The sequence below is a fragment of the Macrobrachium nipponense genome, chromosome 43 (genome assembly GCF_015104395.2).
Source record: "Macrobrachium nipponense isolate FS-2020 chromosome 43, ASM1510439v2, whole genome shotgun sequence".
Taxonomy (NCBI): Eukaryota; Metazoa; Arthropoda; class Malacostraca; order Decapoda; family Palaemonidae; genus Macrobrachium; species Macrobrachium nipponense.
The window spans coordinates 7,308,773-7,326,353 of record NC_061104.1 but is presented as its reverse complement, the minus strand read 5'-3'; the positions used below and the strand labels follow the sequence as shown (position 1 = coordinate 7,326,353).

General features: G+C 37.2%; 1 protein-coding gene across 1 annotated transcript in view; it reads left to right on the top strand.

The window, feature by feature from the left end:
• LOC135214027 (uncharacterized) overlaps positions 1 to 17,581 on the top strand; it is a 322,809-nt gene that overhangs the window by 60,533 nt on the left and 244,695 nt on the right. Inside the window, 2 exon segments of the mRNA XM_064248143.1 lie at positions 1,115 to 1,292; positions 14,611 to 14,821. Coding sequence (XP_064104213.1) covers positions 1,115 to 1,292; positions 14,611 to 14,821 — 389 coding nt within the window.

The following is a 17,581-nucleotide window of genomic DNA, read 5'->3' as shown; positions in this document are numbered from 1 at the left end:
CGCTGGCTAGTTCTTTAGTCTGTCTCATGTATTGTCCGTGCATTGGTTTGTTGTGCCAGTCCTCTGTTCTTTCTGTCTTTCTCCTGTCTCTGTATATTTCTGGGTCTTCGTCTGCTTTTATTAGTCCTTCTTCCCATGCACTCTTTAGCCACTCGTCTTCACTGGTTTTCAGATTATTGCCCCAGTGCTCTGTTTTCGATGTTGACGCAGTCCTCTATACTTAGTAGTCCTCTCCCTCCTTCCTTTCGTGTTATGTATAGTCTGTCCGTATTTGCTCTTGGGTGTAGTGCTTTGTGTATTGTCATATGTTTCCTGGTTTTCTGATCTATGCTGCGGAGTTCTGCCTTCGTCCATTCCACTATTCCTGCGCTGTATCTGATTACTGGCACTGCCCATGTGTATGGCTTTTATCATATTTCCGGCGTTGAGTTTTGACTTAAGTATCGCCTTGAGTCTCTGCATATATTCTTTCCTGATCGTGTCCTTCATCTCTTGGTGTTTTATATCTCCTCCTTCCATTATTCCCAGGTATTTGTATCCTGTCTCATCTATGTGTTTGATGTTGCTCCCATCTGGTAGCTTTATCCCTTCAGTTCTCGTTACTTTGCCTTTTTGTATGTTGACTAAGGCGCATTTTTCTATTCCAAACTCCATCCTGATGTCCCCAGATACAATCATTACAGTCTGGGTTAGGGTATCTATTTCCTTGATGCTCTTACCATACAGCTTGATGTCGTCCATGAACATCAGATGGTTGATTCTGTTATTATTATTATTATTATTATTATTATTATTATTATTAAAAATAATGGCAGAATTCACAGAATTGATTTTATATAAAATTCTTTCAATTCTCCTTATGATTTGTCTTTCTGGTACGCTGGCATTATAAAGCAGCTGTCCAATATTAATTTAGTAGTGTTACTAGTAGTAATAGTATTCCCAAAATAACTAGCTGTGAAGAATAAAGCATAAAATCACCTTCAATGTTCCTTTCATCAGTCTGATGTTTGAATTTACTCAGGTAAAACAAGATGTCAGTTGTATCCTAACTAACCCCTGCTCGTTTCCACGACCTCTCAAACGTGATTCGTTCCTTCCGTGTCCCCTCCAGCAGGGCGGTGGTCGCCGTCGCTCTGGGGGCTCGTGGGTCAAGACTCCTGGCCTGAAGAGACCTGACGTGTCTCCCGTGACATTCCAAGGCTGGTTGTACAAACAAGGGGCTGATGGCCTTCATCTCTGGAAGAAGAGGTGGTTCGTCTTGTCCGAATACTGCCTCTACTATTACAAAGGTAAGTTTTTCCATGTCACGACTTCTTATTATTATTATTTTTTTTTTTTTTTTGGTGGGGGGGGGAGGTGCAGTATAAAGTCACCTTTTTCTTCAGGATTGAGTCACTTTTTTTTTTTAGGTTTGCTCTTTTTTTTTAAGGTTAAGTTGAGTTGCATTTTTTAGGATTGAGTCACTTTTTTTATGTTTGCTCTTTTTTTTTAAGGATTGAGTTGCATTTTTTAGGATTGAGTCACTTTTTGTTTTAAGGATTGAGTCATTTTTTAGGATTTAGTCACTTTTTTTTAAGGATTGAGTCACATTTTTTAGGATTTAGTCACTTTTTTTGTTTTAAGGATTCAGTCACATTTTTTAGGATTGAGTCCCTTTTTTTTAAGGATTGAGTCACATTTTTTTAGGATTTAGTCACTTTTTTTTGTTTTAGGGATTGAGTCACATTTTATAGGATTTAGTCTTTTTTTTAAGGATTGAGTCACATTTTTTAGGATTGAGTCACTTTTTTTTTTTTTTTTTAAGGATTGGGTCACTTTTTTTTTTTTAAGATTGAATCACCTTTTTTTTTAGAATTGAGTCACTTTTTGTTTTAGGGATTGAGTCACTTTTTTTTATTTATTTTTTTTTTAAGGATTGAGTCACATTTTTTTAGGATTGAGTCACTCTTTTTGTTTTAAGGATTGAGTCATTTTCTTAAAGGATTGTTGGTAGTGTCTTGAGGGAGGAAATCGTAGCCTCTTGCACACTGAATAATTGTCATTTTCCTGCATGGTGGAATCCGTGACTGATTTACGTGAATGTGGGTGTGTGTGTACGTGCGTGCGTGTTTGTATGCGTGCGTTTCCAAAGTTTTAGTGGCTGGCGAAATGCGGAGTTAATTGTACATTTGTCTCAGTCAGCAGTTAGTTTTTATTTCACACGGGAAAATCAGTTGTAAAGCAACATCCACAAATGTTGTTGCTTGAGGTATCTAAAGAACCTTTGGTCTAAAAAAATCTTTATATTTTAAATGAACATTTGTTTGTTTGCTAATGATACATATTCTTATTAGTTAGAAGTACAGGTATCCCTTTGTTGTATTATGCAAGGTAACTCTAGTTCTTTGCTTTTGAGAAAAGTTATTATCATCATTTTTGCTGTTGCGTTAGACGTATACCTTGCGTAATTTTTACTACATTAATATAACAATACACAAATATTCACCTTTCATGGGTCTTAATTACTTCTTATGGCGATGGGTCCAGTAGCCATTAGAAAAGAACTTTTTGTATTCTATTGAACTTCAAAGTAATTCACTATCAGTGTCATGTTGTGTGCCCTGTGTTTGTTAGAACGCGATTGCTTTCGTGTACTAGTACCATTATTATTCAGATCACATTTATATGAAACAAACAACAAATGACTTAAGTATTTGGGTATAAGTTTCGGCGGAATGCAATGTCGGTTCGTGACAGATCAGAAAAACAGACTTGTGTTGGCATTTTGTTTTTTCATTCCGTGGAGTTCAGGTGTTAACGTTCTTCCTTGTTACTCAGTGAATAGTTTAAACTTTGTTCGAGACAAAGTTTAAACAAATGTAAAAAATAACATTACCTTATTAAATCCAGATTTTGTGATTGGCAGTTTAACTCCACCAAAGACAGGTGTTCATGAGCCCAGAGAAACTGTTTAGCCTGAAAGATGAATTATAGAAGCTCACTTTAATAATAAGTAAAATGGTGGTCAAGAAGAGATCCTTTGGTGCTGTTCTCCGTCCGTTGATAGAAACAACAACGTTGAAACAGTCTGAAGGGATAGAAAAATTTAACAGAAAAAATTACACTCAAATTCCAGATTTAAAAAATGGAAAAGCTGAGACATCAGATTTTTTTGTTAAAGAATGTAATAGTTTAAGCTTCAAAGTTAAAAAATATATGAGAGGTTGTGGAAGTTCAGAGTCGAAATTGAAGGGGGAAAAAAAACACCAGGATGAAAGATATTCCGCGAAAGTATTTAGCAGATACTTGCCCCTGAATTCCATGGCACATTCAGTGTCAAAAGACAGGACAATCTCCTTGAAGATCGTTAACTGGTTTAGAGCCCAGATTTGCACTGGCAAATAGTTACATTTATCGTTGACATTGTGTTGGCATTTCATTTTTTCATTCCGTGGCGTTCAGGTGTTAACTTGCTTCCTTGTTACTCAGTAATAGTTTTCGACCGTTTAGTGATACTGAGACTGGTTCGTATTTGGTTTTTCTAAATGTCGAGGTGATCCCTCGTTGACTAATTAAACTAAAGTCACATTTCGCCTTATTTCTTGAAATATTAACCAAACCATTCGTTTAGAGTAAGGCTATGGAATAAAAAAAAAAAAAAAAACTTTAAATCTAGTTATTTTATGGAAATTAGTGTTTAGAATATATGGAATAGACTCGCTTGTTTAATAATTGTTTACTGTTTGTTGCCATCCGTAGGTGTTGAAATTATGAATACATTAGTGCCCTTTTGTTTTATAAACTTTTTTCTCAGAAATTTATTTATTTATTCGTGTATTTATTTATTTTATTTATTTTATTTGTTGTTATTTATTTATTTATTTAATTTTTAAAAAAATATTTTTACGAATGGCTCACTTCTATGAAAGTTTACTATCATATATGCGCGTTACTAGTATAATCCCCTGGAAGTAACTTACATTCTAAGTAAAATTTAAGATTTATTAGGCTGTATTCCTTTCAGTATTTTATTTTTCCTTTGTAACATTTTCTGTGTGAAATGTTAATTTCCTACATTCTGCAGCATCATCTCGCTCTCTGTTATCTCCTGAAATTTCGTTATGAGGACTAAAAGCCGTTATTAAGACATCCAACCATTTATCTCGACCTAACCTTGTCAGACCTTACGTATGTCAAAGACCCCACAGCCATTCTTTGTCTCAGGCCTGAAATCAGTTGACGCCACATTGTTGAATGGCGACCGTTACCTCATCACAGGTAGAAATCTAAACGACAAGAGTATAGGGATGATTAGGGAGGTCCGGGAATTGATCCTTCAGGCCATGATCGAAGTCGAAGTAAAATGACTCGCGATGAGGGTACCCGTACGTGACTCATTTCCTCTGGGTATAGATGCCTGCTTTTTAACTTGACCCCTCGGGCATGGATGCTCATAGGTGGCATTTGACGCTTCTCCTATATGTGTTTAGCTTTTGTTTACAGTGTGCTGATATTTCCTGTATGTGTTTAATGTTTCTCCTATCTTATTGGATAGCTTTTTCACATAAACAGAATGTCTGGCCACTGTCATTACTGATTATCAAAACAGTAAACGGAGGAGTATTAGTCATGATGAGGATATTGTTTCATAGAAAAGAGAGAGAAGAGAGAGAGAGAGAGAGAGAGGAGAGAGAGAGAGAGAGAGGCGTGTATTCTGCTCAGTGTCATTAATTTACGGACTGGTTGTTTGCAATTTTAGCTGTCCTGGTTTACTCATGTAGAGGTCGATACGAACCACGGAATAATTGTGAAAATTAAAGCTGCCATTATTATCGTATCGTAGTGTTGTGATTTGACTTTGATGAAGTAAGTATATTGTTTTCGATGCAGTTGTTATTATTACTGGCTGACCAACCCAGCGCTGCCCGGGGTAACTCGGAAGGGCAACTGATAAATTCTCTCTCTCTCTCTCTCTCTCTCTCTCTCTCTCTCTCTCTCTCTCTCTCTCTCTCTCTCTCTTCTCCCTAACACCCCCTCTACTCTCCCTCTCTCACTTCCTCTCCCTCTCACTCTCTCTCTCTCTCTCTCTGTCACACCCTGCCCAACCCCGAACCCCTTTGGTGCCATTGATGTCTTAACCCCCCAGTTTTTACTAGTAAGTCATATTTAGTACGTATACCGAAAATCGAAAGTCATATTATTTAATACGTATACAGAAAATTAGGTATGACAAATTCGTAAAGTTACCAAAGTCTACGGGCTGAACCAGCCCCTTTTCGGGGAAGGGGCCCCGTCCCCTTCGGTGCTTTAGGTGCCTTTTGTTGCTAGAAACCCCATTATAAACCATCTTAGGGGTCCCCACTATAACCCTACCAAGTTTCATGCCCATCGGACCAGCCGTTTGAGCTGTGATTGAATGACAGACGGACGGACGGTTAGACATAACGGCCATTATAGTAAGATTATTATTATTATTATTATTATTATTATTATTATTATTATTATTATTATTATTATTATTATTATTTACCATATCATGAAATTTGGTACATAGGTATCTCGTGGTCCTCTTAATATACGGTAAATATCTGCCCTAATAATATGACTTTAAAATTACTATTATTTCATTTGCTCATCAGTTTCAATCACTTCACACCTCAAAGCCTGGGGCGTCTCCTCAGAACCATGATTGGAGTATGTAGTTTAATAAATTCCGATTTCCTTCGTGTTCAAAGAATTTGCAACACCGGAAGTGACAATTTTCCTGCCACTGAGCGAAGTGCGATCAAGCGCTCAGCTGAAAAGAATATCTGGGATAATTTAAAACTGTTCTAAAAATATCGCAAAATTGTAAAAGTGAGGTGTAACTTAGATGACTAGGCTGAATTCAGTGGAGCTTTCAAATGGTTGTACGAGAGACTGTCTGAACATTCCTTGAAGATAACTCTCATGGACAGTTATTATTATTATCATTATTAATTATTTCCGTGAAAAGGTACAGAGCTTCCTTTTTGAATGTCAGCGTTGCTTCCCATATTAATCATACCCTGTATCGAAGAGGGTATGATTGATTTTTCGTTAATGGTTGTCTCAGCTTAAATTAATTCCCTTGTTGAATTTCCGTTAATGTTCATTAGCTTTTTTTCTGTTTATTTTTCAAGTTTTTCCCCTTTTAAATTCTTGTGACGTTGTATATTTATTGAAATGTATGGTTTATAGCTCATGGTTCAAACGACCGATTGTAAGTGTTTGTAATATAACAGGTAAGCAGGTATGCTCTCTCTCTCTCTCTCTCTCTCTCTCTCTCTCTCTCTCTCTCTCTCTCTCTCTCTCTCTCTGAATTTTTCATGATATCTCAGATGCGATGACCTTATATATCTATTTTCTCCCTTGTAAGATTTCCATGTTTGATTTCAATTGGAAGCTGAGACTCAAATATATTTAGAAGTAAAATGAGTGCTAGGAAAATTTCTCAATGTATCTAAAGAATGACGAAAGCAGAAACTGTATTGAAGGACTGCCTTCTTAAGAATTCGAAATGTGGAGAAATTAAGAACAAGCTCAGTGATTATTTTCGTCTAAAACTCTGGAGACTTACACCTTTATTCAAGTATTATTTAAGCGTTTTTGTACCAGTCATTATGGAGAATGATTTTAATAAGGCCTCTCTCTCTCTCTCTCTCTCTCTCTCTCTCTCTCTCTCTCTCTCTCTCTCTCTCTCTCTCCTCTCTCTCTTTATTGAAGGACTGTCTTATAAGTATTCGACATGTGGAAAAATTAAGTTATAAATGTAATACTCGAGAACAATCTCAGTTATCATTTTCGTCTAAAAGTCTGGAGACTTCCATACTTATTTAAGTATTATTTAAGCGTTTTTGTACCAGTGATTATGGAGAATGATGTTAATAATGCACTCTCTCTCTCTCTCTCTCTCTCTCTCTCTCTCTCTCTCTCTCTCTCTCTCTCTCTCTCTCTCTCTCTCTTACTTACACCCATGCTCGATTGTAAGTCAGTCGTGCGTGACATATAAATGTGAGCCTGCGAGTCTGCTGCAGACTTAAATGAGCGTCTCGATTTCAGAAAAAGAAAGGAAAAAGCAAGTGTGGATGCTCGAATAATGGAAATGGACGGGAATTCCTTTTTCCAGTTCTATACTTTCGAAAAGATAAACTTTACATTGAGTGTTCTTGACAGCATTAGGCCTCGGGATTATGATGGAGGAGTTTTCTTGGTAAAGAGTATATTTTCTGTCTGATCGTGGTTATGGGAGGTCAGTAGGCTGGGCAGCCATATTTAGTGCAGAATAGGAAGGAAACCCTGGAAAGGAAGGGAGACGAACTTGTCCCCGGATAAAGCGGTTTAGAAGAATGAAGATTTATTTAAAAGGTAGGAAGATAATGCAGAAGCCTTTCATCATTTTTATTTGAGATCAGCGGGCAGAACAGCCATATTTAGCGCAGAATCTTAAGCAAACTCGGAACAGAAGTCGGAAAGATAAACTTATCTTCCAAATAAAGGGGTATAGAAAAAAAAAAAAAGAAGAATTAAGTAAAAGACAGGAAGACATTTCAGAAGCTTCTGCTGCTGGGGTTTATTTAAAACAATCTGATAACTTCTTGTTTAGGAAGGAGGTGCTCAAATGACCTTTCAGATTTGCCGTTTGATATTTTGGAATTGACAGGCAGAGGATCTTGCTCCCAGAGCAGCCGGTATTTGTCATTTTAAACAGGTTTCCCAAGTCCCTTTATTTCCTATTTCGTTTGAAATTTATGGTACAGAATTGCAATCTTTTTACTGATGTATTCTGTGTTTCACCTAATGTATTCCGTGACTGTGCCGGAGAGAGGCATCACGCAGGTTAGTTAATTGAAGGCATTTAATGCTAGTCGTGAAAATCTTTTAGTGTTCAATTCTGAAGAAAGAGAAAGGAATCATCATCTCCGATTTCTGATTCCATTTCGTATTCGATGACGCAATGCTTCTCTCTCCCTCTCTCTTATGTCAGCTGACTCTTCATTCGTGGTTTTGCATGGCCAGTGCAATTTGAAATTATTTCACTTACGACTGTATTTTTTTTTTTTTAAATCGACCAATTTCAAATCCCGCCTTTCTCAAATGGACCGCATTCTTTACAATAATGCATAGTTTGTTACCTTTACAGAATTTTTTTACCTGCTACTTTCCCAGAGGGTATTTCTTCTGATTTTGGGTTCAAAGGTCCGACCTTTGTTTTTTTTTCCCCCAAAGTGTTTGCAAAAAAATATGTATACGACCTTGAAAAGTAGGTCAGTGTCTCTCATGCAAGTAATCAGATCAGATCTATAATCGTAAACTGCCCTTTATGATGTAGACACGAGGACTTAAAAGAGAACAGTAGAAATTACCCGACATGAAACTACCTAAGGCAGTTACCGTACCAGGAACTACATAAAAATGTTAAAATAACAACATTCCAAAGAAACTTTACCTGGTACCGAAGGTAACTGCTTTCCATTTCTCCCTTTCAGCATACATATTTTTATACGATTTTTTATACGAATTATACTAGTGGGCCCAATGCTGGCTCCAGAATGGATAAAAACGGTGATTTCTGTTGCGTAATGTTTATCTTCATATATCCTAAGCGTTCGTTGAAATCATTATAATTATTTTTTGCCTTTTTTATTACTAACAAAAATAAACTACTAGATTTTATTGAATTAGATTAGAGCAGTAAGGAATATTGTTTTGTTTTCAATATTGAAGTCATTTAGTTAAAGATACAGGAATCTTAGGATTGGACATTTATGGTTTATTCATTAGAATGAAAATGTAAAAAAAAAAAAAAATAACGTGCATGTTAAACAGTGCAGACATTTATTTCTAATAAAATATAGAGTATATATTATAATTTTCGCTGATGAAACAACGCGCTATTTGACCGTAGATTTTAGCACGCGCCCCGAGTAAGCTGGAGGTCGGATCATACCTTGCTTAGATATCCTTTATTCTTTTGCATTGCACAAGGCTTCGACAGTCACTTTTTCTCCCTTTTTGTTAGCAACATTAAGAAAGAAACGGGGAGAGAAGCCAGTTTAAAAAAAGTCTTTTTTTTCATTTCAAGTGCCAGTAATATACTTTCAAGTCCTAGTGGCAAAAGTGTGTGAAGATATGTGCCCTGTGGAAAAACCGAAGTGTCTTCATAAAAACTGGCCTGTAATCCTGCAAATAAGTCAAAATCGTCACTCTACATGGCAGTAGTAACAATCTGTGCGCACTTAATGCAAAGTGAATGGAAATACTTTCGAAATAATGTTAATCCTGATTATGGGTAGAGTGAAATGACAGAAGCAGTATTCAAATAGGCCGTAAAGAACTGGAAATAGTAAAATGAAAATTATTTGCAGTGACAAAATCAGAGGAAATAATGACCAGAATTACGATACCCGGTTACAGAATTATGCAGCATTTATAATGAAAATTTAACTTGAACGAATGTTTACATAATATCGCCTTAAGAAATAAACGTCACTTTCCTCTTTTACTTAGTACATTTTTTTCATTTTTTTTTCTTTTTTGTGGGTTACGATCTGCGACCTTATGAAAACCAGTGGTTTTAGATTTTTTTTTTCTTTAACCGCGCAAGAGTTATTCATGAGTTTTTGAAGTAAAATTCTGCTGAACATGTTAAGTAAAACCATTGATTATAATTTTACCTCGTTATTTTGGCCTTTTTCGTTGCCAAAAACTTTTTGTACCCAAAATGTGTTCGTGTATTAATTTGAATGTGGTAATATTTTGAAATTATGAGAGAGAGAGAGAGAGAGAGAGAGAGAGAGAGAGAGAGAGAGAGGAGTATAGCCGTCCTGATTAAACTGAGAGATTAGTAAAGTCGACAAGAGACCGTTGATGAAACAAGAAAGAAGAAAAGAAGAATGAAAGTCATGAAGGCAGTATCCTGGAGAGAGAGAGAGAGAGAGAGAGAGAGAGATGGAGAAGAGACGAGAGAGAGAGAGAGAGAGAGAGAGAGAGAGAGAGAGAGAAAGCGTGCATTCTTAGCTATTGGCGTAATCAAAGCTTTTCAGCTTCAAATTTCCTACAAGGCCACTGTCGTCATGTTGCAAATTCCCTTAACGGAGAGGTGACAGAAAGACCGGTCCATATCCATACTTTAAATCGCGACTGTGGTGCCCTGATCTCTGTGTTCATTCCTGCTGACAGCTCTGTGATGCTTAACGGTACTTACAAAGTTAAGGCGTTGCTGGGTTCTTCAGTCAAGCGGGCACATGTGTTTTAAGCAGTGATGATTTCTGATCTGGGTTAAGCATCCAGTGAGATAACATTTTCAACGGTTATCTCCATCCCCCCCCCCTCTCTCTCTTCTCTCTCTCTCTCTCTCTCTCTCTCTCATACACAAACACATTCCAATGAAGATTGATTCCAGTAACCTTTCTGGAAGCGAGCCATATGAGCACGAGTAGCATCATCATCATTGGCGTGGGCATCAGTGGCCATAGGTATGTGACTCCTCCCCATCCTCCTCCTCCTCCTCCTCCTCCTCCTCCTCCTCCTCTTCTGTTGACCCACTGATGACACACTTCCAGTCTTCTTCTCCCTCCCGTCCAGCTTACGGTATTCTTTGTTGCTTTGCATACTTCAGGAACTTTTTTCATTTATTATTTTCCATTTCCGTACTTCATTATTCATTCTAGCTGTGCCACGGCTTTAGCAGCTGAATAAATATATAAATGAATCGAATTAAATTGGTTCATTTCACCTTTGGAGATTTGATATTTTTGCATAACATCGATGTAAAAATAAACAGATCTACGTGAAGATGTCTTTACGGCTTTTACAGAGAGAGAGAGAGAGAGAGAGAGAGAGAGAGAGAGAGAGAGAGAGAGAGAGAGGTGGAGCAGATGGGTAGTGCGGGTCTGTGACTATCCAAAGCATCAGGTTCGGGACTCTAGGTCAGTTAAAGAAAGTCAGTGGTTGGGTGTGTGAGAAGCAGCTTTAGCCTGGCGTGGCTTGGTGCATACCACACACACCAGCTCTCTAAGCTCATCATTTCTTTTTAATATAACTTACTCTCTAGTTCTAAAATTGAAATAACTGATGAGTCACATACGCCCTTCTGTGCGTTTCTCTCATCCCTTGTGTAAGTGTCAAAGTGTGCCATTTGCGAAGTGGGCATAAATATTTGCATTTGTTTGTGTGTTTTGTTGTGCAGTTGAAGGGTAATGAAGAGGTGCTTTTGTGCTGTTCTGTGTGTTTAGAAGTGAATTGCCAAGTGTATCGCAAAAGAATAAAAAGGATGTTATTTATATTCCTTTGGCTTCGCTTTTTGAGGTGCCACTGAAAATCAATGATAACATTGCACTGTAATTGATAATACCGGTGTTCCAATTTTTCGAGGCGTATCATGAGGAAAAAGAAATCAGGTAAGACGAATTATTGTTGATAATGAAAACTTACTGGAAACAAAGGCAGATGTCACTGTCAAAATGTGTATAGTGAGGGCTTTCTCAATTAACAGCTTTTAGATATGTACAGTTGGCGTCTTTCGTCTTCTTGTGATGTTATAATTGACCTATCCCTACTTGTGACAGGTATACACATAACTGGGCATGCATGAGCTTAATTAGAAATTGGATAATAGATAACAAAGTTAATTATTTAAACCACTCAGAGACGATAGCAGATTAACGAAACTAAAATGTTGATGTGTGAAACATATGCAAAGAAAATTATCTTTGGTGGGATATGTATGGATAGTTGCGTCGTAGGTAATAGAATTACATTTAGTGGGGGGAAAAACACACACACTCACAGAGCAGTGAATAAATAGATAAATAATTTAAATATAAAGGACTATGCGGTAACGGAACTCCACCATATTTTAGAAATCACAATCCTTTTTCATTCTTGAAATGTGCCGCGAGATTCGTTTTTGGCAGCAAGCGCAGCTGTGCGAATGCGTATCGCGCATATTCATAGTCTTTGTTCTTATGAAGGAAGTCTCAATTAATTAATCACCTGGCAATATACATGTTGTCTTACTACTACTACTACTACTACTACTACCCCTTTCCTACCCACCCTTCACCCGCTCTCCATTTACCCATCACCTTTCCTGGAGAGAAGTCGTGTTGTGAGGGGTGGGTGGGGGTCTTGCTTAGGGTCACTGATCTCGTGATCCTGTTCTGCTTGCCCCTCGCATCTCGTATGCACTCTTTAGTAGAAGTGTTTGGGCCAGTGTCATAGAGCTTTATTTACATGATCAAATCAGAAAAGAGAAGCTATAGGAGTGGGACTGAGCTGTTGCCAAAGCCCTGCTGTAGTTAATTAGTTTAGTTTGATCCTTTTTATGACATGTGAATGCGTGAGTGTGTGTATGTGTGTGTGTGTCTTGCCTTTGTCTAACTTGCCCCTAAGTGTAACCCAGAGGTTGTTTCTAACGGGTTTTCGTATGCAGAGTGTTAAACCATCATAGGGTAATTATTATTATTATTATTATTATTATTATTATTATTATTATTATTATTATTATTATTATTATAAATGAACAACCCAAAAAGTACTTAGTTCGACTACCAAGCTGTCGCAAAATTGATTGCACAAATGATGAACGGAACATTAAACACAGGTTGATCTCAATTGCATTTCGTGGTTATGTTAAAATTTTTGTTTATTTAAAACTTCTATTTCCATAATTAATTTGTTTTAATTTTTCTTTCAAATAACAAGGACTTTGATGAAGGCACAGAACTGAAATTTCATGAAGTTACATTGCATGATGAGACTGAATGGAAGTTTGAAAGATGTAAAGTATTCTGGGCAAAGAATCATCTGTTGGAAGAACTAATCAGTTAATGAGAAATTAGAATCTTATGAAAGAGACCTTTGATCGTATGTGTTACATGTCAAAGTTAATGTTTTTTTTACTATTTATATTCATTTGTTATTATTGATTTTTTCGGTAGTGCGAAGTTTCATTTTGTTTTGATTTTTTTCCTGCTGTGCAGTAACTTTTCTTTGTTATTTATTAATAGAAGCAAAATAAGTTTTCCTTTTTGAAAACCAGATTAGAAATTATTATTGGCTAGAATGAAGGGTAGTTTAAAATTTAGGTCAAACTCAACAAAAACGGAACAGAAAGGAATCAGGAAGTATGTCTTGAAACAGCGAAACCAGTGTAGTTACAAGAAATGAGCAAAGAGATAGGAAGATTGATTTCAATAATCTGCAAATGCAGAAGTAGGAGACAGGAAGAACTGCGGAAGATTGTTGAGGGAAAGTGTCGGTGAAAGAGGCAAATCAGTAGAAATGGATAATCTTGATTGAAGGTGTATAGATGAAAGAGGCAAAAAAGTAGAAGTGGAGAAAGGTCCAGTTGTCACACGACCGGTTTAGAACAATGAAACAAAAGCTGAGTGGAGGAGTGAAGCCGTAAGCCTAATAACCGAGACCTGTAGGCTATGCTGGGAGCAACAGAGATACGCAAAGATGTTTTCCAGATTGTCTGTCTACTGGATATATCCAAAAAGTCATTGAGGAATGTCAGTTAGATGATAGTCTGGGGCAGGGCGTCGGCCAAGAAAGAATTGACTGAACCATTCTTACGTCTCTCTGTAGCGTCTGGCATGGCCTAAAGCTCTCCGTTATGAAGCCTCTAGCTTTTCTCATCTGAGTTTTTTGTTGGATCACACTAAATCTATTGCGTGACGGATGAACCCTCTCCCATTTCCATTGATATCTCTCGGGTTTCTGTTCTCTCATCTGCACTTTCACACTATGTCACCCGGAACCTTTATTTAGGCATACAAGGTAAAAAGGTTTTCATGATCTTAGTTTTATGGACAATTAGGAAAAAAAGTCTTTGAACTTTCCTTTTCCTTTACTAAATTATAACTTGATCGAAATATACTGTGGAATCACACGCACATATTTCTATCTATCTATCTATGTATATATATATATATATATATATATATATATATATATATATATATATATATATATGTGTGTGTGTGTGTGTGTGTGTGTGTGTGTGTGTGTGTGTGTGTGTTTAACAAAACTATTTCTTTTAAAAATCATTGACAGATTTTAATGAACTTCTATGGAAGGTTTTCGTAGATATTCTGAGATTAGCTTGGTTTTTATTGTTTTAATATTACAAGAAAATGCTATTGTGGATACATTTTCATCTCCACCTTTTTTTTATACTACAGTAAGCTCATGAAAATCCTACAGCGTGTTTGTTCAAATACAGGTCCAGGTAGTACTGAATTCCTGTGGCATCGGTACTGATAAAATATCAGATTAGTTTGACCACTTCTTCGATGCTAAGCCTTGCATTTCTTCCTCTTGCATTCCTTTGATTTCTTCCTCCTTTGGCTGTATGTGGGTAATCCTTTGAATGGATCAAGGGGACTAAATATTATTATTATTATTATTATTATTATTATTATTATTATTATTATTATTATTATTATTATTATTATTATTATTATGTAGAAAGTCCTGTATAGAATTAACGTAGCTGAATCAGCCATAATTTTCAAAAGATATTATTATTATTATTATTATTATTATTATTATTAATTATTATTATTATTATTATTATTATTATTATTATATCGATTTCAGGTCCCGATGAGGACAAGGTTTTGGGGTCGCTGCCCCTCCCGTCATTCAAAATCAGCCCCGTGGACTCTGAGGACCGCGTCTACCGCAAGAATGCTTTCAAAGCCGAACACCAGAACCTCCGGACTTATTACTTCGCCGCGGAGACCAAGGATCAGATGACACAATGGATGAACGCCCTGTCCCTCGCCTCCATCCTCCAGAAGGACACGAGGTAAGGAAAGTGCCTTGAAAGGACAGCTCCTCTTTTATTTAAAAAATAATAATAATAATAATATTCTCTGGAATTTGGATGATGTGATCTGTCATAAGAGTAGCATTTTCTTATGAAGGTTCAAATATTAGTTTCTCCAGGGGATTTGAAGGGTAGAATTGAACATATAATTTAGGCCATAGACCAAGCACTTGGACCTATGAGGGCATTCAGCACTGAAATGGAAACTGACAGTAAGAAGGCTTATAGGTGTGACAGGAGGAAAACCTCGCTTTTGCACTATGAAGCAATTGTTAGGAGAGGGTGGAAAGTAAGATGGAAGAAAGAGAATTTGAAAGGAGGTACAGTAAGAGGAACGATAGGGGTTGCAGCTAGGGGCCAAAAGACACGCTGCAAAGAACCTCAAGTAATGCCTACAGTGTATCGTATGAGGTGTAATGACGGCACTACCTTCCTACGAGGAGATTTAAAGGGTAACTACATTTGGAACAGACATGCGAAATATGAAGTAATGGCAGCTTAGACACGTTCTAATGCATGAGACTGAAGGCACAGTGTGTGATAGAGTTGAGTCACATGCTTTATGCAACCAGGACATAGATTAATCTTCTGTGGGAATGAAATCGATTACTGGAAAATATTTTTTCGTGATTAGTTAAGAATTTCAGATATCTTAGTCTTAGCCGGCAACAGTCGTTTCCGTGGTCAGTATTTGTAGTGGTGTTGAAATCGCTACCGGCGGTGAATATTCTGATGTTCCCTGACAGTCTGCTTATCACCAAGATATATCATCTCTTTATAAATGATTAAAAAGAGCATATTACAATGCTTTAAGAATAATCAAGGAGAAATCTATCAAGGCTTTAATGTATATTCTGTTTGCTAGCTCGTGAGCGTAGACAGTATTTTGGAATATATTTTAATTCAGATGTTTTTTACTAACATTAGTAAACTCGCACAGAATAATATACACGTATGCGATAGATGCAAAAAATATAAGATTAAAGTGTTTGTTATTTTACCAGCGTTTTTTTTCGTAAAATAGACATATTTTTAGGAATAGCGTGTAATTTTGTCCTTTTACCAACTTTCCTCTATGAAATGTATAATCAAAAACTTAAATCTGAAGTTCTCTTTCGTGTCAAGCTTATGAAAAGACAATGTTTGTATTTTTACAGGAGATTAAAAGACTTGTTTATTTTTTTTAGTAAATTTCTAAGTATATTATTCTATCTAAAGTAAAAACTACATAAGAGGAGTGTAGTATTTGTCCCTCGTATTGGTCAGAACGTGAGTGTAGTTGGTATGCCATCTGTATTTTCCCCGTAGATTTCTTTGAGTTATAAAACTTGGCTTTATCGCTAAATGCCTTGTTAATCGCTCTACTATAGTAGATTCACATGAGCCGTGCATTTGATGTCTAGGCCAGTCCCTTGCAACTCTCCTGATTGGCTGTTGATAAGTATCCCTCGCCTGAGGGATACTTTTGAAAGACGTATCCTTCACGAGAGGTGGAACATTCATCCTGCCTATGTGAACTCTTGAGAGAGACTGAGAGTTTCCAGTCCCGTGATTGGCTTATCAGCAGCCAATTAGGAGCGTCGTAAGGGACTGGCCTAGATATCAGATGCACCGGTGATGTGAATCTACTATTTCTTATTGAGCCTGTCATCTCTTATTATTCTGTATGATGGGATTCCTATTTTAACGCATCTAGAGAAACGAAGTAACTGTCGACCTCCTCCATCAACCAACCGCACCTCAGTGGCGTGATCGGTATGGTCTAGGCTTGCCACCTTGTTGGCTGCGAGTTCGATTATCGGGCATTCCACTGAGGTGTCAGAGATGTGTATTTCTGGTGATAGAAATTCACTCTCGACGTGGTTCGGAAGTCACGTAAAGCCGTTGGTCCCGTTGCTGAATAACCACTGGTTCCATGCAACGTAAAAACACCATACAAACGAACAAACAATCCTCCATCAACCTCCATTAAATATTGCATTACAAGTAACAAAAAACAACTAGTCTTCCAAAGCGAATTTTGTTTTGCTGTGACCACTCCTTGGGAGCCAGTGTCCTTTCTCCTTTAGCTAGTTGCCAAGAGATCACCAGAGAATATTATTACTACACTCACCAAAAAAAAAAAAAAAAAAAAAAAAAAAAAAGTTGACCGACCTGGGGGCATACACAGCGGGAGATAACCGCCCAAGATAATTATCTTCAGAGCTTCTGAGCGTAAGGGATCCTCTGTGGAAAGATGTCCAGTGTTTGTATGACTCTCCATTACGCCACACAACCTACATAGGAGAAGGGGGCGGGGGGAACTTATTCACCGCACATATTACTTTATAATGGTAAATGACCATCGATGACCACTGGTAATCAATGCTAAATTTGGCCTTAGTTGTATTCGTCGCGAGGAACTGGCCAAGATAGATTTGTGTCTGATGTGAGGTATTGGTGATTATTTTTTTTATTTTTTTTATAGGAAAAGTGGCTTCTTATCGTACCTCATGTTTCGATCTTTATCTTAAACTGCAGCATCTTAGTTGTAGCATTCTTGGTTATTCAGCTTTTACCTGTCCCGTGTTCATTTTCTGGGAACTGTTTATTTATACTTTACGGCACTTCGACTAGCCGCTCTTGCTTCTTGCAACCCACACGCTCTCTCTCTCTCTCTCTCTCTCTCTCTCTCTCTCTCGTCATCAACCATGTCATTAACGTTGTCCTGTCGAAACTGCCTATTTTGTTTTGTAGCCT